This window comes from Eublepharis macularius, chromosome 8 (genome assembly GCF_028583425.1).
Source record: "Eublepharis macularius isolate TG4126 chromosome 8, MPM_Emac_v1.0, whole genome shotgun sequence".
NCBI classification, from domain to species: domain Eukaryota; kingdom Metazoa; phylum Chordata; class Lepidosauria; order Squamata; family Eublepharidae; genus Eublepharis; species Eublepharis macularius.
The window spans coordinates 32,766,729-32,791,489 of NC_072797.1; the positions used below are offsets into that span (position 1 = coordinate 32,766,729).

The following is a 24,761-nucleotide window of genomic DNA, read 5'->3' on the forward strand; positions in this document are numbered from 1 at the left end:
AAACTTTTTAAAAAGTCCTTTAAAAGTTGAATGGGGGGGGGGAGTGCAGACTTGAACTTTTCCATTCTGAAGGTGGAGTTTAGTTTTGAGCCCCGCCCCCCGCTACACTCTGTGGGCAGAGCATCTTCAGTTGCTTGTTTGGACTGGATCTGGTTGAAAGGGAGAGCCCCATGAAGCCCACAAGTCCTAGGGAAGTTCCCTATAAATGGGGGCAGGCATGCTGCCACTGGGGGGCAACCACATGCAGCCAATGTCAACAGCCTTTTGGCAGTAATTGTTAAAATGATACAAGAATGAATGCTAAAAAATAATCTGGGGTCTTCTGAGCAGGAATACTAACATGAGATCTGAACAGAGCCCATGGTTATAACGGGCCATAAATGAAACAGTGAAATACAAAGCTATAATTTTTTTTTATCCCAATGCTAAATGTTTCTTTACAGAGGGGAATTTAAAACCAAGTTTGCAATCTACAGGATTCCCATTCAACCACCCTGCTCACCCCTCTATTTTTAAAGGAGTATTCCTCGTGAATTCTTTGTGTGTCACTTTTTTTTAGCCTCCACTTCATGGAGTGCTAGGTAACGCAGCTAACACCAAAACAAACAAACTGTAGGGCCCCAACACGTACATGCCAGAGCAGGAGCATATAAATCACCCTGACTAGATATCAGGATTTCAAAGGCACATTGCAAGCTGTTTCACATAGACTTGTTGATTCAAGCTCCAGTTGCTATTAAAGCGTGACTATCAGCTCTCTTTCCGAAAAGGGTAACTGGATGATATTACTGTTCCTTCAAAGAACAAATTCAATGCTCAGTTAGCCATTCTGTTTTATATGCTGAATATATACTTGATTTGATCTTTTAAGTGCATCTGCTAAATATTTACTTAACATAAACATTTTTAAGTCTTGCAATATAGCTTTTCCAGTCTGGTGTAACATCTATGAATACACAGAGTGTCCCAAATGCAACTCCTTTATTTTTTATATGGAAAAGAAAATACGAGCTCCATTTCTACATGCCTCTCCCCATAAATCTTCTGGATTTATTAGCAAACCAGGTTTTAAAAAATTAAGGCACAAAAGAAAACTAAACTACAAGGTTTTTGGATATATTTCTTTCTTGTTGCTAATATGCGGTTTGTGCAATTTACCCCTCTATACTAAATAATCAAGTCTTTGTGCCAGGAAGCTGGTGATGTTGGAAAGAATGGAACTCATAACCCTCATTGCTTACACAGCTGTTCATTCATATTGGGCAGACCTGGATACACTGCTACAGGCCTCCCTTGATGACAACTACTTGAATGCTGACGTGCAGGGCTACTTTGGGAACTCATGTCCAAGACTGATGCAAGCAGCCCAAAGAATGTATCAGGGAGCCAGGTGACTGAAATGGCCCCCTTTCAGGGAACAGGGTAAGGGTTTGAAAGACATTTTTGTTTCCTATCAGTGAGAGCTCACATTCACTGGTGGGCCATTTAATAGCCACTCAAAGTATATTTAACACATGGATCTCTACTTACGTGGGCTGGACCCAGCATGGTGTCGTGGTTAGAATGTCAGACTAAGATCTAGAGACCCAGATTCCACTCTGCCATGAAAGCTTACTGGGTGACCTTATGCCAGTCACATAAACTCAGTCTGCCTACCTCACAGGGTTGTTGTGAGGATAAAATGGCAAAAAGGAGTATGCTGTAAGCCACTTGGGTTCCCACAGGGGTATAAATGAAATAAATAAATACTTGCTAGCCTGTTGCAAGGAATTGTGTTATTTCAACTTAGGTGATATTTTTATTCATGATGTACCCTTAAAATTTAGCCATTAGACTACCGCCATTCATAAAATATGAAAAAATGACTATATGGTAAATAAGAAAAACCCATAATTTCACAACCACCAGTACATGCTTAGTACTAACATAACTAACAAATACAGTGAAAACTACTATTTAGTACTTATACTTCACATGTATATTGCAACTATCTCCCTATCCAAATCACCACAGGTTGCAGTAGAGATCTTGGGTTGCTGCTTGACGGCTGTGGTCAAATAACTGAAAGCAAACAAATTAAAACTGAACCCAGATAAGACAGAAGTGGTGCTGGTTGGGAAGGTAGAGAACTTGAAGGCCATTATACTCCCCATTTTCGATGGAGTTCGTCTGACCTTTGTAGACTCAGTTAAGAGCCTAGGGGTTATACGGGATCCAGAGCTATTGCTAGAAAAGCAAGTTAAGGCAGCTGCAAAAAATGCTTTCCATGAAATCTGTCTAGCCTGGGAGATGGCCTCCTACCTTGACATGGCCTAACTGGCCACCTGGATCCAATCCATGGTAACATCAAGACTTGACTACTGTAATGAACTGTACATAGGTTTCCCCTCTAAATTAACTTGGAGACTCCAGTTCATGCAGAATGCTGCAGCTCAGCTATTATTGGGAGCAAGGAGAAACATCAATATTCCCCCCCTTCTGCAGACATTCCATTGCTTACCCATCAGTTACTGAGCTCAATTCAAGGTATTGGCTATCACATACAAAGCTCTCTGAGGTTTTGGTCCATCATATCTATAGGAGCACTTCCCTTTCTTATGTTCTACCACAGCAGCTTTGCTCATCTAAACAGGGCCTTCTGCAGGTGCCAACTTGCACATGGACAAAATCAACAGCTGCCTGTACATGACAATTCTCTGTGGTGTCCTGAAGAGGAAAGCTCCCACCCTCCTGGCTTTCTGCAAACCATGCAAGACTGAATTGTTCAAGAGGCCTTTTCACTCAGGTAGGAGGGCTGCAATATACAGAAGTCGTTGCAAAAAGATGCATTAGTAAAGGGACAAGGAGTCACTACAGACTATTGTATTCTTGGTTTTATCTGGTTTTAAATTAATATGTTTATGTTATACATATTGTGCTCCGCTCTGAGCCTGTTGAGGGGAGTAGATTACAAATGCAATCAATCAATCAAAATATACTACTATTGCTGTACATAAGTATGATCTAGCTCCTATATTGTTTAGTATGTCAGTCTTAGAGTTGTTTATGCTCCGTTTCAGCATTTCTTTAACTCTGTACTGGATTTCTGCTGATTTTAAATCTTTGCAAATTTGCTTGTATATACTGTATTACATGTTTATTGTAACGTCTCTGAAACTGACAGTACTGACTCACACTAGAGTCTCAGTGAGAAAGGCGGATTATAAATAACGTAATAAATAAATAATCTGTATGTTTACAAAATGTTCCACACATATCAACTGAGTAATTAATACAAGAACTCTATAATGTATGCCAGCACTAGGCTACTATTGCAAACTTGGGAGGAGAAGGCTAAGAGAGGCAAGTATACAAGGCCATCTAACAAGTACAGTATCGTAACAGAACAGAAAATGGCAGAGTATCACTAGAGTTCCTAACTAGAAGAGCTCCATAACATCACTGACCTATAGCACTGAGAAGCTGCAATCTGCCCCACTGAGGGCTCCATATATACTGATGGGGTACATGTAGGCTTACTAGGTGCCCACTCTTGTCCGCGCTTCATTTGGGGCTGATCTGGGCCCCAAATGGGCCAAATAAGCTCCGTGTGGAGCGCGGGAGTGCTTGTACGGCTGGCACAGAGGGTTCACTTCTGGAAATGACATCATCGTGATGGCTCTGAGCTGCGTGCGTGCAAATGAAGACCTCGTGGTCTGCACAAGGTAAATGCCAGGTACTTCACCCACCCGACGAGAGGTGAGGGGTACATGACAACCCTAGGCACATGGAGGCTTCCCTAGTGGGAAAATAGCATCCCTGAGCAAATAATGTCAACCATACATCTGGAGCTCATTCTCCAATGTTCACATGGTCATAAATCTGACTGCTAATATGGCAACATCTAGAAAAAGCATGAAAACAGATGAATTTCCCAGGACATACTGCTGATGATCAGAAAGTAGCCATTCTTCAATAATAATACAAAATTCAAGACCACAGGATGAAATTTCTGAACTAGAAATTATCAACAAGATTTATTTTATACATTTAGCTCTTAACTAGGTCCATCGAATTCTCCCCCAATAAAGATGGGACATTAACTCAGCAAAGCTAGAAAGATTCTGGCCTCCATTATTTCTATTGCTTTGAATAGTCATTGTACTTATATCACGGATATTTTCCAGCTTTGCACAGAAGTGTCACAGATCTATTGTTCCTTTTGCATTTCCAAACTGATAATAATGCTTCATGAATCTGCCCACATAGAATCTCATCCATTAAAGCACTGTCACAATTATTGATACTTTCTGAAGTGTTGTCATATTCTCTTGTTGTTCTTAATCCTAAACCTGCTGTGCTTCAAGTATACTAAATTCAACACCAATATACTTAAAGCTGGCCTAGGCATCTTAAAAAATCTAGCTGTCCTATATTCCTGTATCGAAGAATGATTTAAACATAATATAAAACAGAAATTAATCTAAGATGCTAGAAAGTCACACATGACAACTAATTTATATATTCTTTTTAAACCGCTGAAATTACCAGCAATAAAATACCAACCAGCACCCAGATGGCACAATCTTAAAACAGGCTTATTCAGAAACCCCAACGTTCAGCAAGTCCTACATCTCCTAGTAAATATGCAAAAATCTGAAGCTTTAATGAAAAAGATACTGCTTGTAAGTGGTTCAGCATTTTCTAGCTAGAAAACTAATATTAAATGAGGATAACAATTACAGCCAGCGGTTTTTGTTGTTTCCTTTTTCTTCCACTTTTGTGCTCCAATATATGTTCCCCGCCAACTGCTTCTCCCACAAATGTGAATTTGGAACCTTATGACCAGAGACTGTGGCCCTTCTCTCTTCTAAACTGCCCTTCTCCCCTAGTTGTTTGTTTAAAAAAAGCACCGTGGCTTAGTTACATGCATCTGGGTGTGAGCCAGTTAAGCCCTAAGACTGTAAGCCAGAGGAAAATAAAATGATCCCATTCCGTGAGGTAACCTCTTGGCCCAAAAACCTCATCTCTCTTTTCTGTACTACATCCACTTCCTCCTTTGGATTTTTCTTATGAAAAAACTCATAGTCTTCAACTGCTGTGATTCACAGCTGGGGGGGGGATGGGTGGAATTGCCTTGCGTTTTTGTCAAGCTCACCATAGCTCATAGGGATACTGAAACCAGCTTGATAAAAATGTAAAAGGAGCAGATGAACATTCAATCCAAACCCATTTTAATGACTAAGAAAAGGGTCCTCATTGGCAAGAACCAAGTCATAATTGAATCCAAACAATGAGTCATATTAAAATGAGTCAGAAGGGGGAATCAAACATAACCAAAGGTTCAACTGGTTTCCTTCACTGGAAGAACTTTGCATAATGCATGATAAAAGCATGGAACCGAAGAGATATTTGATGAAGCAAATATAATACAGTTTAACAAACAGCAGCACTTTTGTCTACAGCAAATTCCTGTAATATGTCGAGAGAAGAGAACATATTGATAACAACAACTTATGCATACATTATAGGCAAAAGATAAAAGCAACCATTATAGGTGTTAACATCTTATGGATTTACCAAATATAAAATAGGCATTGGCTTTCAAAAATTAGACTGCACTTAACTGAATGTCAGGTGGCAAGATCTATAAAACTCTCTCTCTCTCGCAGTAAAATCTCAAACTTGAACTGAAAATAAACCACAATAAGCCACAGAAATGGACAGGCATTTCATGAAATGTTATTCTTTTCATAGATCTATTGATGATTGTTTGGACCACTTCCAGAGCAGATCAACACTTGAAGATTAGGACAAATCAAGACCAGAGTGCTTCTTCCTTTTCCATCTCCTCAACTGGAAGACTATGGCAATAAAGAGAAAGACAAACCTAGTGCAAGTATCTATTGTGCATTTCAAATGCAAGGGATACAGTTTGGACCTGTACTCCAAGCTAGCATCCTTCCTCAATATCCAGGCAGACCACTAAAGAAAGGTGGAAGGGACCCCCAGAATTTTGTGGGAAGGAGGGATGCTTTCTACTTTTCCAAGTGCTATGCTTTGGTGGGGGAAATGAAGACCATGCAGATATATTATCAGAGACAACATAAATCCAAAAAATTTGAACAGCTAACTCTCAACTGCTAGTAAATTGCAAATCTCACCATCACACATGCAACTGCCATGAGCGTTTTCCTGTGCAGATGGCTCTTGTGCCAGTGTCTTGGGAAGTGACTGGATCACATAACTTCCAAACATGTCCCTTCCCCATCTGTGACATTTTGAATTCCCTACCTATTAGACTGTTTTTAATTCTGTGCTTAAGCAACCCAGAGTTCAACCACACACCTACAACATTTTATGAAATCAGCTCTGGTATCTTGCAGCAAGGTTACTTCTGGCTGCAAGGCGGTTCCTCTTCCTCTCATTTTCCAAGGATCTCAATAGATTATGATAACATTGGCACAGTGCTAACTGACAGTAGCATAATTCCCACAAGAAAAGGACTTTAATCTTTAAAGCCCCTAAGAGGGGCAAGAGCAATCCTTCCCTACTTCCCTTCAAATCATGATTCCCCTTTCTCGCGCATCTCTCCTCTGCAGACATGTCTCAGCTCCAAAGTCGTATAGGGCAGGAGTCCCAATCTTAGAGCATTTCTCCTAATTTCTCCTCTAGATGGGAATTTCCATTCTTACCCAGTTTGCCGCCATCTAAAACCTTGCTGCAGGCCACTCTGCTTTTGCAATACTCTTCTGAGCCCTTCAGGTTTTGTTCCAATTTAAATAAAAATGTTGGAGGCATGAAGTTGCTCTTGAAACTCTCATTGTGAAGTGATACGATTCCTGGATCTACAAGGGAACATTCCATCAACTCTACACTAGCAAGGTGTAGCAAAGTCCTTGCCATTCAGAAGGGCTCAAACAGCAATGGAACAGTGAGGAATACAGCCTACTCTTAATTGTAAATGTTCCGACAGGCACATGACACACCCACAAATGCAAATGGTGGATTTATTCAGCCGACATTTTTTAAAAAAACAAAAACAAAATTGGGGAAGTTGATGAAAAACACTGTTCTGTTGGAATAGTGAAGAAATAAAACCTGACAGAAGCATAAATAGAAAACTATGGGTAGGCAAACGTAGGGTAAAGGGTGCATTTTTAAAAAACCCTTACTGTTCTTTTTGAAAAGAAGTAACCCTTGTGGCAGAGATTAGAGGTAGTGACAGAGGTGAGCAGAAAGCAAAAGCCGTTCAATATGGTTCTGAGGAGTTGACAGTAGAAACCCGACTTTTGCCTATCCCACTGATGTATAGTTTGATTCTCCTAGCATCCTTTAAATGGTTCAGGACTTGAGTATTCAATAAAATATTTCCCTCTCACTCACAGGTGTATACACACATACCTAGAGTTGCTTTACTACAATTTAGTATTGTAGCCAGTTTCTTTCCTCTTCCCTTAAAAAAAATCCTCTAGAAGTTCAAACAAACAGGCTAGATGCAGCTTTCTACCACTACCTGGTAGCCAACATACACATGGAAATTTTATTATACCATCTCTCTTATTAACTCATTTTTGTAAGATTGGTAAATAGGAATATCTGAAAACAGCTGCAATTACGCAGACAAGGAAGCAGGAGGGAAAGGGGGAAAATATTACGTAGTTTTCTTCATCATCTTGTCTCAGAATTACTCAGTTCTGGGGACAGTTCTCTTAAACATTCCCCACTCTCTGTACTTGGAATACTTTCCAATGTAGTAAATTTCAATGAAAAGATGAGATATCGTCAACAAGGATTTGCTAAAGCCAGTCACACAAATTTCCAGCACTTGCATCCGTAAGGATCATTTTACAGGTTGCAATAGCATATTCATACCATCAAGCTTCCAAAGTGCTCCGATAAGCAGCCATTTAAATCCTAGCCTCTGACACCATACCAAAAACTACTGCAGATATCCTCTTTCTCCAAGCTAAAGAATGTATTTACTAATTTAACTGGCTTGGGGGGAGGGGTGGAGAAAACAACAGGTCATTCATCAAACATTAAATGAAATCTTACCTGGATCCAAAATTCAGGAGCACAAAACTTTGGCCATACTTCATAACGTAAGGAACTCACAGTCATCTTACTCATAAAAATTTATATCCTCTCAGATTTAATGACTAAGCATCCAAAGGAATAGACTCTGAGTAGTCAGGTAAATATTTCTTAGGAGTAAGCGCACTATCATTCTCCAACAAAACTTTCTATTGCATTTGTAGGGGAAAAGAAAATCAATTCCAATAAACCACTTCAATGTCCCAAAAGTTTGTATTAAAAAATGCTGTCTCCTGCAAACAGCGTCTCTCTCACAAAACATCTGATGTGCACACAGAGAGAGCTTTTGAATCCTGTCAGATACTTTCTGGCTTCTTGTAGAGAGCTATACTAGGCTGCATATACTCCAAAATGGCAACCTCATCTCTCCTTGTTGCTATGGACACGCCATACGTCAGACTTGCACTTTTTTCCCTCAGACCTGTTTGTTTATGACAGGCCTAGGTGCTTCCTATTATGGTGCCTGCATCAGCACAGCATGCCATTTGCCAGTAATGAGAGCCCGCGGCAGCCGCTGAGGTGATCAGCATGCAGCAGAGGACGGAGATGCTGAGGAATCTGAGCATGCTCTCTGCAACTCTGCATAGAACGGCAATTTCAAGAATGGTTAAGCAGCATACAAATCACCGAGCCCGATCTGGCCTGTCATTTCCGATGGGGAAAGTTTGCATACAGGCAAATTGTAAAGAAAAATCAAATCCTGGAAGATGACTTAAAAAAAAAAAAACAGCAACAAAAGGCAACCAACTAGTCTTCGAACAAGAATTTTCTGCCTGGAAGGCTGTTGTGGAAGACTGCATTGACGACAGCAAAGAAGTCCCCTAAGCCCTCAGGATATGCTTTACAATATCATTGTTCATTCTCTAGTGGCTCTCGCTTTGGAACTGTAGAAATATATTGCCTTTTCGCTGGCTGCAGAAGCTAGTCTGTTTTGCTTGTCCTGTTGGCTTGATGGGAGGGAGGCTGCCCTTAGGGACAAGGGAGACAGAACCCAGAAGGAAGACATGACAACTTTCAGACTCCCTATCTGCCAACTCTGACAGGCCAACTAACACAACATCCACTTAGTCAAGTCACCTTGCCAAATGACCTCACTTGCTCAGATGAGACAAAGCTTAGCTCATGCTTGTATATCTGAGCCCGTTCACTATAAATCTAGAGATAACATATAATGGCCTTTCCAGTTTCCAGACAGCTCCAGCTATGTAAATCCTTAGCAGAAGCAGAGGCTATTACATCACTGACCATGTCGAAATCCATGAGAATGCCCAATGCTTGCAATTCTTGAGCAACTACAGAATCAGCAGACATCTACCGATCTGTCAGCAGCATCTGATAAAGGAACGATTAGAACAGCACACAGTTCAGAATAAGAGCCTTCTTTTTCACATTGATTTTTTTTATTATTTAAGAGCTTGATTTGTGCTTTTAACCAAAAGTAAGACAAATCAGTCTGCTAACTAAACAACTGAAAGTTTCTGTTATCATTTTAGTCTACTCTGCATTATTTCTGAAGTTCACATAGAGGAAATTTTAGGCTCTGTGGCCAAGCACCCAAATTAAAGCAAATTAGGGTTTCTGGGTGTAACCTCTTGGCATGCAAAAACAGAATCTCTTATTTTTCTTTTTACACAGGGAGAAAATATTTTAGCTCAGGAACCAGGATATCAGAACCTCCTGCTGCTCTACAGAAAGGGCCTGCTTCTCCTCCTCCCTTCCATAAGTGAGTTGTCAACTCACTTTGCCCTTGATGTTTGCAGCTGAACGCAGAAGAGATTCCTCCCCGCAACGGCAATGAAGAAAACCGCTCAAAGAAACATTTTTCCTAATATACGTCTAGTGGACAACAACACACTGTGAGTGGGGTGCTCTTGGAGCAATCTCACAATATTCTGTAAAAAGTGTCTAACCTACCCTTACTCCAACTGGCCCCATCTTGGTTAACACCCCTCCCACCTTCTGACCTGGATATAGAGACTGATGGATCTTCATACTGCTTGTATCTGATGAAGTGAGCTTTGACTTTCAAACACTTATATCTTGGACGTTGTTGAGCTCTAAGGTGCTACTGGACTCAAATTTTGTTCTACTACTACAAACTACCATGGCTATCCCCCTGAAACTAACCCTAACATGTACAACTGAGAGTTCTAGGTACAGAATGTATGGTGAAATCTCCCGGTATAAAGCGCTTGCTTAGAACTGGTGGAAAGCAAAGAGGCAGGCACAGAGTAAACTTTACTGATGGTCCTTTAGTAGAAGGAAGGGACAAGATTTAATTTGAGCCAGGATTTGCTAAGGCTTTGCTGTATCTACATGCTGGCTTTATTTATTCTTTATTCTAACAACCATCAAAAATACAAAACTAGTGTATCTGTGCCATGTCACAGGTATGACTACACAGTTAAATAGTATATACTAGGAGCATGAGTGCCAGGAAGGATATATGAGGCCGATACAACTTGGCTGAGGAAGAAGGGAAAAGTAAGGCAGGGACTGGCAGAAGAGTGGAGGTGGGAGAAATGGGTAATCGCAGATATCCAGATACAGTAGGATTTGGAAAGTTCAGGCCCGGGAAGTCGTTTTTTCTTTCTTTCTTTCTTTCTTTCGTTCTTTTGGGTGTGCCACAGAAAATACCAGTGGAATACCCATCAGTTTGTCTTCATAGTGTGGAGTGGACATATTACTGAGCCAGACCCTCAGTGGGCTTTCAAATCATCCTCTCAGCCTGGAATGCAGGCAGTAATAATAGAAGACAATTATGCCTTAAGAACTCAAGCAGAATGCCTAGCCCTCACCACACATAACATACGACATCCAGTCCCCATGCACTAGGGAATTTGTGCAGGGGGGGGAGGGAGAGGAGTATGAGGTAAGATGCTCTGAGTCCCCCTTGGGGAGAGAGGTAGTGTAAAATGAAGTAAATAATAATAATAATAATAATAATAATAATAATAATAATAATAATAATAATAATAATAATAATAATAGAGGAAGACTTCCAGGAAGACTTGAGCCTGCACACTTTGGAAAATAAACATGATTCAGGGGTTGGAGATGACCAGAGCAGAAACACAAGCAAACAACTGCAGAGAAGCAATATGGCAGGAAGTAAAGTCAGCAAGAGATGATTACTTCTAAAGAGGATGAGAATGACCAGACTGTGTAAATGGAGAGACTGAGTAGGAAAGATTGGATACTGGTGGTGGGAAATATGAAGAAAGACAAAATGTTGCTATTACATGGAATTGAACAAAGATGATGGGTTGAAATGAAGATGACCATGAAGTTGTTTGCTTATGATAGCTGTTTTACATACCATACCAGGAAAACAAACCTACTGGTTTCTCCATATAGCACATACAATTAGAGTATATGTATTAAACTTCAATACAAGTTTCAAAACATTAAGCTGTTTATAAGTACTCACTGAAAATTCAATACATGGAATAGACCTGAAACATGGGAGATTATAGAGCCTTTCCAGCTATGCCAGAGGAGGAGTGGCAGGTGGTATGGGAAGATTAGAAGGTCTGCCTTCTCAAGGGAAAATAACATTCTCCCCAGAAGACCTACTTTGACGTTTCAACAGCATATCCTATTTGTAACATAATTAACAGTGCAATCCTGAATGGGCTTAGACTGGAGTAACTCTGCTTAGGATTTCACTGTGTCTGTTCCAGCTCACTTCTTCCATTTTGTAGGCATGGAGCAACCCGCTAACCATAATGGTATGGCTTAGCAGTAGATTATGAGGACTGGAGGTCTGAGAATTCTTTTACACCTTTTAAAGTTGCAACAGAAGTGAAAACTTCTCCAGCTGCAGCTTTCCCCATTACTAAGCTACAACGCTGGCAAAAAGCCACATCTAGTAGAGTTGCTAACAAAAACAAAGTTCATGTATATAGGGCTTTTTACATTTTAAAATAACCAACAATGCTTTCTACCTCCTGGAAAACAGCTTTATGTTCATATAACTATCCTTTTAAAACAAATCTTTGAAGCCAGGGAGTTTTCTACTCAGACCTGGCCCACCGATCACAATAGGATAGTTAATACTTGCAAACTCCAATATGACCATTAAAAAGTTAGTCTGAATTGTGTAATTGTTAATCAAATTCAGACTGAACTGGGAAAAGAAAAATCTTTCCACATTTACCTAATGAGGATGCTATTATTCCACAGAATAAGGCTGTACAAAAGAATACTTGCTAGTACAGCAGCTATAGATCTCAAAAAGAACTCAGTGGTTTGGGATTTGGAACAGGAAGGCAAAGGGGATGAGGGACATGCATCAGAGCAACTGAGTTCTGGGAGGGGTAGGATTATGCCTGTGACCTTGAATTGAAGTTTTTAATGGTCCTACAGTTCGGTATTTTGGAAATTAAAACAGAACACCATCTTAAGATCATGAGAGCACAGGGGAAAATGAGGTGTAAAGAATAAAGTGAAGGAAACTTTTAGGTGTGACTCATACCTAAAGACTACCTAAAGACTGTGAGTCTACCACTTTTCTGGTATGTACCATTTTTGATCAGCTCCCAAATGCAGAGGGACTGATTGGCAAGAAGTTGTGCATTCCACTATTTGCAGAACTTCAGGTCTCAGGTGAAGAACAGAAAGACTTCTGCTGGGAAATGGTGCTGTATTACATCAGGTGAAAACGTGCTTACCTCTACTGCACAAGACCATTTTTAAGTTCCTATGTACTGTGTCATACATTATGGGTTTTCACTTATGGGACCCTTCTGCAAGTTGCTCCCAAGGACAAAACCATTGAATCGAAAGGTTTTATATAAGTGTCTATCTGTATGTCAGGCATCCATGAGTGGATGTGTGCAACTGATCAATGGACACATGAGTAATTCCTTCCCAGGTAAGTATTTTATTTACAAGAATGTCTTGTTAGCATAAAGTAACCTGTGATACAAAGGCTTCCACTTACTTGCTGAGTCCCAATCCAACAGTCTAAAAGGTCTGCTTTGGTTCAGGGAGTCCTCTCTCTCTGAACCACCTCTGTAAACAGCTTCTTTGGCAACAATCTGTCAGAAGTGGCCATTTGGCCTTCATTTGCCAGCATCTCTTGAGAAAGTGTAAAGCTCCCCTCTGTGCACTTCTGCTTCTGCTGTAAGCTGTGCCAACAGAACTTAAATAGCGAGCAGGGATTTGCGCAAGCGAGTTGCCTTGCGCACTCTGTCCTTGCTTCTTCAAGTCCTTTCTACAGATGAGAACGATGTCTACCCATCCCACCTACACTCATCTCCATGGTTACCTGAATGGAAGTCTGTTGTGCTCCAGCACTACCTAGAGCAAGTATAGTTAAAACATGAGGCGCTCCTCCTTCCCTGGTGTAGAACAAAGACTCAAGACTCTTACATTTCATGCCGGCAGCATAAAAAGAAGGTGGTGTGTAGGTGGAGAAAGGCATTACTTAATTAATATGTTAAGTATAATCCCCTGAATGCATGTGAAGAAATATTTAGCTGCACTGCATTGTTTTATCCCTCCCTGCAAGCCATGGATATTTTATTGTCCTAAAGGCAACATCTATGCAATCACTGACCGGGCTGAAACCTCCTTTCTAATCATCCACTTATCAGGCCCTGCAAAAAATATTAACCCACATTGTTCAGATTATGTACCATACCAGAAGAAGAGACCAAGCATGATGCTATCTGCACCAAGGCTGTTTTAAAAAATCATCTGTTTAGCAAAACTGTCCAACTGGCTAAGTGAAGGAGCTAAATCATACGCCACAGAAGGTGCCAGAAATTTCTTCAGGGTCACAGCAACCTGATCGCTTTGTTAAAACTTTCCCTTCCGGGCCCAAATCTTCCAATCAAGTTAGAGCCAAATTATTAAGCAGGAGCCATTCACCAAGCACTGCTGATCCATGTATCTGAATTTAAAAAGTCAAAATGATCCCATTGCCCACTCCTTTACTCATTTGTTTTAAAGATTTCTCAAGGAGAAGAGGCAGGAAAATGACACCTTCTCTTGGATCTACTGCCAGAGTTCTACTGACCACAGTTTAGCACAAGCCTCCAATACAACATTCAGTTACTACCCAAATGACTTGAGAAAACTGGGAAGAAAACATCCCAAGATATCACATTAAGGAAGAAGACACTACTGAATCCCAACTGTATTCTGCATGGTCCTTGTACTTGGCATACTTCATGCACAAATTCTGCAAGAATCATCCAACTGGGTACCATTTTTTCCAAAGCACATGTGCCTTAAGTGCAAACTCTGGCTACGTTCCGACACCATGAAACACAGTGCTTTGCACAACATATTCTGGTTCATCTACCAGACTTGAGTAACAAATCTTAATTCTCCATACTGCCATCTCTGCAGCCAGATGGTTGCAAAGTGTAGAGATACTCAAACTGTGGTTTGTAAATTCAGATGTCACAAGGAACCACAAATATTACAAATAGTGGTTAACAATTCAACAACAAACCCTAGTTTGAAATGCTAGTTGGGTGCCAACCAACAAACTCCACACATCAAAACTATCTGGGATCTGATCAAATCAGTTTCTAAACCGCAGCTTATCGCCAGTATCTGAATATAGCCCTTGGTTCTAAAGTTACTTGGGTCCTTGAAAAGGTTCTAGATAGAATGTATAACACAGGGGATACATACTAAAAGTATTAGTTCAATAATGCATCGGGAAAACATTTTAATTGGCAAATATATCTGAAAGCAAAGTACCTATAATATCTTTGGCTTTTCCTAGAAAGTCCAAGATCCAGTTAAACCATATATTCAGCTAGCCAAGAGCAATGGCACTGCCAAGCTTTTTGTATGAGTACTGTCACATAATGAACTGCAGAAGTGTTGGGACTCTATCCACTTTCTTGATCTTAAAATGATAAACAAAGCATGTACCCATTTTGTAACTGAACTGGCATTTACGACACCAATACATTCTTTTTGCACTATTTTATTGTATGCCATTGTCAAAATGCGAAAGATTGGCAGATAAGTAAATCCTACTAAATGAGATGTGACAGTATTATCCTTCTTCTGCGATTGGAATCAGGTGGCTCTGATCTACAATTGTGACAGAACTTAACAATATCAGTAAAAATGTACTGCAGTGCTGAAGCTTATACACTAGTATGCACATGGCAGTTGCTACAGTGGGGGCTCCATGAAATGACCTCCGTGTTGTCCACAAGATAAGTAGCCACAGTAACGCATCAAGTCGCACATCACAGGAACAGAGATGGAGAGTGTGTGCACAACATTCCTCCTAACAGTGGTAGACGGCAGCATGGAAACTTTTCTTGTGTGAGGAAACTGCTCTCAGACATATCTATAAACTGTAACACAAGCAAGTTTTACAATACTGGGAAGAGGAAATCCTTCCGCCTCACTCGATATCCCCTTAATTCTAGAGCTTTTGTCTAGCACTGTCCATGTGCCTTGGTCACAGCAGTTGGTTGGTATGGCTTATAGTACATTCATATTTGTAATTTCCTCCAGGCATCCCCAGTTTGCAGTACGGGTGTGCCGCAGGGGCTAGACAACCCTACTTTTTCTGATAGGAAGGGTGCGAATGGAGAAGAGGGCACCTGAACCTCCCTGATATGACTGGCATGCCTCCATTAAAACTCTGTCTATGGTGCAGAAACTGTCCATAACCTGAAACCTCATCTCTGCGCATGCATGTATAGGAGGGGAGGGCTATGAATCAGCTGCCTAGGGAGGTGGTGAGCTCCCCTTCACTGACAGTTTTCAAGAAGAGGCTGGATGACTATTTGTCAGAGATGCTTTAGGCTGATCCTGCACTGGGCAGGGGGTTGGACTAGATGGTCTGTATGGCCCCTTCCAACTCTATGATTCTATGTTACTTCTTTTCTCCCCTTTTTAGCTAGAAGGTATGCCTGTCCTTTATAGCTCCATTATAGTTTTCTTGTTTCCCTGTTACCAAGATGCAAAAAGGAGCAGCAGGAGCTAAAATCTGAAAGGGAACATCAAAGATCAAGTCCCAGAAAGTAGCCACATCCTCATAGCTGCTCCTCCTCTGGTTCCAGCCATGGCTGCAGCTGATGATAGCCAGGGAGAGAGATGTGGCCTTCCCCTTTCCTTTCTTTGCTGGTTTAACAATCATCCTTTGCGGCAAAGCATCAACACCAATTGCTGCACACAAACCCTCACCACCCCCTGCATTTTACGCCCCCATCTCTCCTCCACAAACAGAGTTTCATTCCTCAAAGCCAATGGTGTAACTTTCCAGTTAAACTCCTTGGTAATTATCCTAAAACAACAACCACAAAAGGGGTCTGGGTAGGTGGGGTGAATGTCAATATTAGCATCATTAGTTATTGTTACGGTCCTTACACCAGACATACAAAAGAAATACATATTTAAGAAATTTCACATATTGAATAAAAGGATACTCTTAACCTGAGTATCGCCATATAGAGACTGGCTACTTGATAAGTGATCTTTGCATCTTGGTCAGATAAAAGAAACTCAAGTATAACTTTTTCGGAGAGATCCAGGTTTTTTCTGAACAACGGGGTAATAAACTCGCTGCATGCCACCTTACAGTGTGGGCATGAAGAAAACGCATGTTCCATGGTCTCAGCCTCCCTTGACTGGCAAGCACAAAGCCTTTCAGTAAGGGGAATATTCTTATATACTTGCCTTCAAGTACAGCAGAAGGAAGGGCAGAGCATCTAGCTAAAGTGAAGGCCCTTCTAAACCCTTTTATTTCCAAAGATGTTAAATAGCTTGCCGGATCCGCAGAGTATTAGTATAGTAGTAGAACCTTTAGTATTTCAATAGCGACCTTCACAAGGACCAATAAAACAAGGGAAAAATCAACCAGAAGCTATTAAGTATTTTATGCTGGACTGACCTTTTTGTGAAAAAGCTGGATTTGGAAGTGAGCCTATAAAAGGATTAATTTGCAAGAGATGCTTTTTGCACTTCTGTTTTAATTATTTCTTCAGACTTCAAAAGTATTGCTTATCATATTGCTTATCATTCTGTATGCTGTCAAAAATACTATGGTCTTGTTGGATCTTGTTACTGTTCAAGTATGTCAAATCAAGTATACCCAATATGGCTTGCTCAGATATATTAATTACTAAAAAAATCTTGAGCCAAGGCACAAGGAAACTTCTATTCTGTCTTTCCTGCAATAAATATCATGTCTTGTTTTCAAACCAAACTGCAGTTCTCTAAGTGTGCATGTACTGGTGTACAATGTGTGTGTGCACACATGCTGCTCATATACCCAGTGTGTGTTATTCTTTTGCCAGTACCATTCCCTGGGATTCTGTTTGGGTATTTTGCATGCAAACTGTAAAACATGTGAGAACTCTCTCCAAGGGCATTATTATGCAAACCATATGGAATAACAGGACCCAGGAAAAAAGAAAAATAGAGGAAGACGCAGCAAGAAGCGGGATCCTACGCACACTTTGATAGTCATAAATGGCTTGGCAAGTTGGGAAGTCTAATATTCTTTATGAACAGGTGGCAGTAGATCACTGCCCCCTCCAACTGTGCAGACTTCCTTCCGCTAATTTTGCCAGTGTGTGTGTGGGAGGGTGGGGGGTGCAATTTAAGCCCCAGGAACTAGCCAAGTACTCATTCCTTCCTAACTGGTGTAACAGTAGCTTGCATTAAAAATCAGCCTAAAGTGTAGTTATGAAAAATGTTCTCTGAAAATTTGGTATTTGTCCTCAAAATATCCACTGATTTCAAAATCTAAATCATATTCATGTGGTTTTGTTTACAAGACAAATGCACTCATGTATTTTTGAAGCATGAAGCTTCGTCAGGCACACGCACGTATCTGTCCATGAACTGAAACACACAGGGGGAATAAGCTTTGCATAGCTTTTAGTGCAATCCTAAGAAGAGTTACTCCAGTCTAAGGCCACTGAAGTCAATGGGCTTAGACTGGAGTAACTCTACTTAGGATTACATTGTTTATCTCATATCAAGACATAAAACCTACTTTGGGTTATTCTGAATGACAGGCATCGTCATACCTCAAAGATACTATAGAAAGAGACCCTGGGCCAACTCATTTCTACAACAGGGAAAAAGGTTTATGCAAGGAGATTCCTTTTAATAGATACCACAGTCTTATGTTCAGAGGTGAAAAATCCCAGATATCTGGTGTCCAGGCGCCCAGAAATTAGGCTTGTGCAAGACAAATGGGTCTGAAATTTGAATCTGTGCAATGCCAAGCCCTAGCATTAGATGCTGCTTCTTCAATGAAACCTTTGGCTGGATCAGAAAATTGGAAGATTGAATTTGAAAATGAAATCCTGCCCTCAAGTCATGACTTACAGTGACCCCTGCTGGGGTTTTCTTGGCAAGAGACTAACAGAGGTAGTCATTGCCACTGCCAATGGCAGGGTTTGCCATTGCCTGCCTCTGCAACCCTTGTCTTCACTGGAGGTCTCCTGTCCAATTACCAAGCCTGGCTCTGGCTAGATTATGAGATCTGATGAGATCTGGCTCTCCTGGGCTACATTATATTTAATTATTATCAAATACTTTTAAACAATCATATTCCTATGTGATGGGCAAAATAAAGCCAACCGTTGTGAGGATGCAGTATAAAATTTTCAGTGCTGATGTAAGGAATGGCATCATTCAAGATGACCTTCAGAGTGGCTATGGCAACTCAGCTCATTGCACGTTTCATAGGGGAAACCTTGGCTGTATGTTCCCCTTTCTGAAGCACAATGAAGAGCAGCATCCTGGGTGAAAGCCCAGCTTTCCCCCCTAGTATCATTAAAGACTCTTTTAAACATTGAATACCTCCATAATACAAAACATGCAAATGTTTTCATATATATAAAACACCTCTTTAGCTTACTAACTAGCAATTGCACATCCTGTCTAGGCAATCTATACAGATCTTTTTTTTTAAATTCAGGTAAATGAACTGTTAAAACAATATTTAAAATATGCATTGACATATTTAATATGTAACAAAATGTTTTACTAAAAACTACAGCAATCCTAAAAATACCATATTCTTAATATTGCTAAATTCAACCAATTGCAGTTATCAGTAAGATAAAATATGCAATCTAATAAGTAATTAATTAAATAAACATATTAGAAAAACTGATTTGTAACTTGCAAATGAGGCTGCTTATTCCTGCAAATAAGAATGCACAATCACCTTCCTGACTAAACTACATTAACAGCCAATTCACATATTTCATTATTTCTATTCACTTGTAAGATTTTTTAAACTTAAACATATAAAATGATTCCATCTGTTGCATGGAATCCTAACTGGACGCAGCTTCCTATTGAGCTTACACAGTTTGTGAAACAGTCCTTTTGAGTGTGCTTAATTTAATGTTCAGTGCTACAGAAACAGAAGAACATATCACCATGAACAGTATAGTTTCTTACATTCACTTCCTCACAGTGGAAGCACGCACACAACCAAATAACTCCAAGTTTCCTGATCCTGTGTGTCTTTTCTAGGAAGCAAGTCCCATTGAGTTCAATAGATTTACTCCCAGGATCTCAGGGTAGCCTTAAGGAAGCACACGGGAAAACTCATAGTGCCAATTATTTGTGCGGACGCTCAGAAAGAAGGCTTTTAGCAGTCGGAGGTATGTCTCTTTCTGTTGCTAACTAAAGGTGAACAAAAGGATAGTAAAAGTAGGAATACGTTCCCCTTATGTAAAGCATTGAAGTGCATAAAATTTTACTAGATTAATTTTTAAAGCCTTAAAAAGACTGTGTGTTATGTGTCAGTTTTCTTAGTGAAAATATGATGAAACCTGTTTGCTCAAACCTAATTCCATTTTCTCCAAAGTAGGAATCAATGACATCAATCAGACTTGCTTCCAGGTGAATATGCTCATTGTTGTTTTTGAAAGCATGAAGTCTAGCAACTCCTGTTCTGTTAGACCTTTGCATAGGTAGCACTTGTACATGACGTATACAAGTGAGTTTCTCAATCTGTTTCCGCAGTACACAAGGCCTTTCTTGCTTTTCTCCAACGTATGCAACAGGCCATAACCACATCTGGTACTATCTTGAGCTGTTGACATTTTCGGGGGGGGGGGGATAAGTCACCTTATCTAAATGATGAAGGAAATGAGTTTTTCTTATCCTGCAGCATTCCGATAATTGACTACTCATAAGGTTTAATGGCATACACAGCTCTGCACCTCATGCTATTGATTTCCTTGGATACCCTCCGGGACAGATCCAACTTTCCTCTCTTCTCCATTTATAATGGCAACTCCACAATGGGCAAAAGCGATAAACTGTCTTCCTCTTGCATCCAAGTTGCTTTTCAAAGCTGCCATCTGATTCAACCATGGCTATCATTTGATAGACACAATGTTTACATTACTGCAAAGCCCAATCTCATCAGATCTTGGAGGCTAGGCAGGGTCAGCCTTGTTTAGTAATTGGATGGGAGACCTCCTAAGAAAACCAGGGTTGGTTGCTATGCAGGGGCAGGCAATAGCAAACCACCTGTTAGTTTTTCGCCTTGAAAACCCCAGCAGGGATTGCTGTACGTCAACAATGAAGTGACAGCGCTTTTCACTATCACCAAGTTTTGCAGCCCTCATATGAACATTTCTCTGGGAGCAAGTCTTCGTTTCAGCAGAAGGCTTTAGAGCGAACAAGCGTTAGGTTCAGGCAGATATATACATTTCTAGAATGCAAGAATTCAACTCAATCTGATCCTAAGCGTCTTTACTGGGAAGCCAGTCCCAGCCAGATCCATGCAGTTACCCGCCCCCCCCCCCCCACCAAATCACAGGGCCAACCCTACGGTGCTCTGCAGCTGGGTCAGACGTTTCTAAACAAGAGGACCTGCAAAGAGGTCCCCTACACCCTCGCGCCACAACGCATGCACATTTTTGTCTGCAAATCATCACTGCTGTGAACAAAACTTCTGGCTCTCGACAGCCAAGTTTCACTCTGTCTGGCTAAACCGCAGCCCAGTCTCGCAGTCCTGTGGCACAAGGGCTGAGCAGCAGCCAAGTCTGGCTGAGGAGAACAGAGTCAAGGCAAAGCAAGAAGCGCGCAAGGGGGGGATCGGGGCTCCTACCTTGTTCGAGGCCATTTCGCTGACGGAGTGCCTGGTCTGCAAGGTTTCCAGTTGGTCCAGGCACCAGTCCAGCTCCTCCAGGGTCTCGCTGGCCAGTTTTTGGTAGGCCTCCTCTGCGAAGAGATAGGGAAAGGAGTACTCAGTTCGCAAGCGTTTCACGGGGCTACCAGCGAGCTCCAGCGGGTCCATCCTGCCATACCCCGCCAAGGAGGGATGATGCCCGGTGCCCACACATGAGTGCTGCTCCTTCATATTGCTAAAGCCAGGCAAGGGGGAGGAAGGCGGGCTTGGGTCTCCGGCGGAACACGAGTCGCCTCCAGCCTCTCGGTAGCCAGTCCGGGCCAAGGCAACTTTTGGAGGGGAGCAAGCGAGGAGGGAAGGGAGAGAGCCGCGGCGCCTTTGGGAGTCCGTCCCTCCGTTCGTAGCGCGCCCAGGGCTGGCCGGCGGCAGGCGCAAGAAGCCGCGTCTCCTCGGCTGAGCGGGGCTGCGTCTATCTGGGCAACGGGCAGCGAAGCGCTCGCCTTCCCTCGGGCTTCAGGCGAGCGGCGGCAGCGGCGGCGGCGGCACCTCCTCCTCCTCCTCCCTCCCCTCCGAGCCCAATGAATCAGAGCGGCAGCCGTGTGTGCGGCCGCCGCGTTTCCTGTTTGCTCAAGTTTGTGCAGCAGAAGCCGCGCAAGCAAGTACGAGGCGGCAGCTGCTGCGAGGGGAAGCCTGCCTTGCCCTCCCGCCTTCCTTCCTCCCTTTCCCACAGAGGAATCCGCGCTCCCCAGCCTCCCCGCGCCGCTCCGCTTTTTGTGCCCGTTTTGTTTTCATTTATTGTTTCAGAGTCTCCAGCGGGGGAGAGACCAGCGGCTCGGCGCTTCTGTCTTTGAACAGGCGCCGCCAGAGTTGCTGTGCTGTTACAGCGGGAGGGTTGTGTGGAGGGAAGAAAAGGCGGGCGGGGGGGGGGGAGAGAAACAAAACGCGGGACGGCGGGCTCTCGCTCCCCACCCCCTTGGAGGGGGAACCACCCTCAGCGCCTTTTGCAAAAGCTGCGGCCACCTGCGCGGGCAGCAGGAAGTCACGCTTGACGCGGCCAAGAAACCCCCTTTCCTCACGCCAGCGTTTTATATAAGAAAGGGCTGCGCGTGGGGTGCTGTGGAGAGCCTGGAGGAGGAGAAGCATTAAGGCCTCTTAATATAATAACAACAGTTCGTTGGAGTCCACTGGCACCTTAGAGACCAACAAGTCTTTCAGGGTACAAGCTTTCAAGAGCAAAATTCGGGTCCAGTAGCGCCTTAAAGATCAACTAAATTTCCAGGGTATGAGATTCCAGAGTCAGAGCTCCCTTCCTCAGAATGAATCTGAAGGAGCTCTGACTCTGGAAGTCTCATACCCTGGAAATCTAGTTGGTCTTTAAGGCGCTACTGGGCTGGAATCTTGCTCTTCTTCTACAGACTAACACGGTTACCTACCTGAAGCTTTAAAGAGTGAACACTTCTTGTTCATTTGTATAATGGTCTTCTGGATAAATTAGTGCCCACTCAGAGCCCTGAACAAAGTCACTGTCATTATCCTCACAATACAGCTGGGGAGCTGGGGCTGAGAGAAGGCCACCTGGCAAGTTCATGGTGGCAAGATTTGAACCAGTGAACTGCTGCATCACAGCCTAACTACTTAACCACTACACTACACCAGCTATCTCTTAATCTTGGAAGGGGCTTGGTGAGTGTCAGTCCAGGCAAAGCAGGGTTTGAGCTAAACTTGTGTGCTCTTGGCCTCCAGAGGGCATTCAGAGGGCTACACACACACCCCTGAGCACACCAAGGTAGAGAGAAAAAGTGACTATTCTGGGCGCTCTCAGCCTACAAAAAGCCAGTTGTGGGCATCTGCCACTATGCACAGGCTTCATGATTTGGCATTTTGCTGCCAACTAGCATTTACAGCAGTGTGTTAGAGCCCAGACATAGTAAGCAGATGCTTACTATGTCTTCTTACTGTCATTATTAAAGGTTGACAGTTGAGAGGTATACTGTCTAGTTTATAAAGTTTCAGAAATGTCTGCTCTTCATGGCTCTGCCATGAGACATTTACAAATGAAGGGTAATAATATCTTAGAGTGTCTCAAGCACTGATCTGTCCTTCTACCTGCTTACCCCTCCACAAACCATAAACTGTGAAGCTTTTCTTCAGTTATCAGATCACAGTATGTTGATTTCTTAAGTGTTCCGTGCTCCAATTACTAATAATGTAAATCACACCTTAAATATGTAAAATATTTGACAATCTTTGAGTACAATCTAGCCAATGTTAAGCACTTTGAAAGGCCCCACTGACTTTAAAGTATGCCATTAAATCTCCCCCCTGAAATCAATATGGTTGACTTCTGCTTAACTTTGGCTGGATTGTTCCTATAATCTCTTTTGGCCTGTGTACAATCCTGGGAGGGAGGGTATATTATTCTCACATTTTAGAGAGGGAACTGAGGTCATCCAACAGTTGAGGTGAGGTTAGGCCTAGGTTTCTCAGCACTGTATCACATTATCCACTCAGACCACACCAGCAGTGAAATCGTAAGCAAAATTACTCTAGTCTATGACCACTGAAATCAATGGGTTTAGACTGGAGTAAATCTCTTTAGGATTTTACTGTAACTCTGATAGCAGCTTATTTCCCTATTTTCTTTAGGTAACTCACATAAATTCTAGCAATTACAGCTAATATTTGCACAGTCAATTTTAATGCAATGTATATATAAGTTAGTCTAGCAAAAATTCAGTAGGAAAGGCATTTTCAAATATTTCAGTATATTTACTTTAAACCAAATCCCCAGTGGAAGGTGTGTGTGTTAGGTATGTATTACAGAGCTTCTTTTGGAAGAAGTGGAAATTATCTTGCAGAGATTTACCTCAGTCCCACCCCCACCCCCTTCCAAAAAGAGTTTGTCTATTGGCAATTAAAGGAGAGAAACCTGAAGGATAGGAGAAAATCTTAGCCAGGCTTCACAAAGGCTGAGCCTCTAAGCTTATTTTGAATGCCAAAGATCAGCCCTGGAAAATGATAACTGAAAATTCCTCAGTAGTTTTCCTCTCACTACTAAGTAACCAAAGTTAAAGCTCAGGCATTAGGGGGATACGAGCCGGGATCCTCAAACGGGCAACTGAATTTAGGCAACTTTCATTTTTAGTAATTCACCATCACTAGCGAAGAAATATAATAGCAACTAACACTCGAAATATGACAGCAGTCTAAACTCCCTCCTCCTACCAAGATTATTTTTTAAAAACAAAGTGTTGACTAAGGATGGGGCTGCTACAGATATACTTTCGCCTTAGGGACTCCAAAACAATAGAAGTTGACCGCAGCAGTCCATTGATGATAGAACTTGTAGAATTTAGAGAACTGCAAGATTAAAATATTGGGAAATAGGTGTATGTTTTCTTCTCCACTTCGCGCAGGGGAATGAAAGGCAGTAGAAACAAAGTAATGGAAGAAAATGAGAATTCCTCAGTACTTTAAAACAGGCTTTCTAAATTTTCCTAGATGACATTTAATACAATCACCAAAACATTAGGCCACATTTAAGGAATGTTCAGCACTGGCTAACTGCCGCTGCATATTAATGTAC

At 41.8% G+C, this 24,761-nt stretch overlaps 1 protein-coding gene across 7 annotated transcripts in view; it reads right to left on the bottom strand.

Annotated features, from left to right (window-relative positions):
• PDE4D (phosphodiesterase 4D) overlaps positions 1–24,761 on the bottom strand; it is a 741,318-nt gene that overhangs the window by 50,992 nt on the left and 665,565 nt on the right. For 6 of the 7 annotated variants that reach the window (XM_054986992.1, XM_054986994.1, XM_054986993.1 and 3 more), the window contains one exon: positions 21,155–21,267. The exons of the other annotated variant lie outside the window; for it this stretch is intronic. In XM_054986992.1, coding sequence (XP_054842967.1) covers positions 21,155–21,267 — 113 coding nt within the window. The remainder of the gene's footprint in view (positions 1–21,154; positions 21,268–24,761) is intronic. 7 annotated transcript variants of the gene reach the window in all.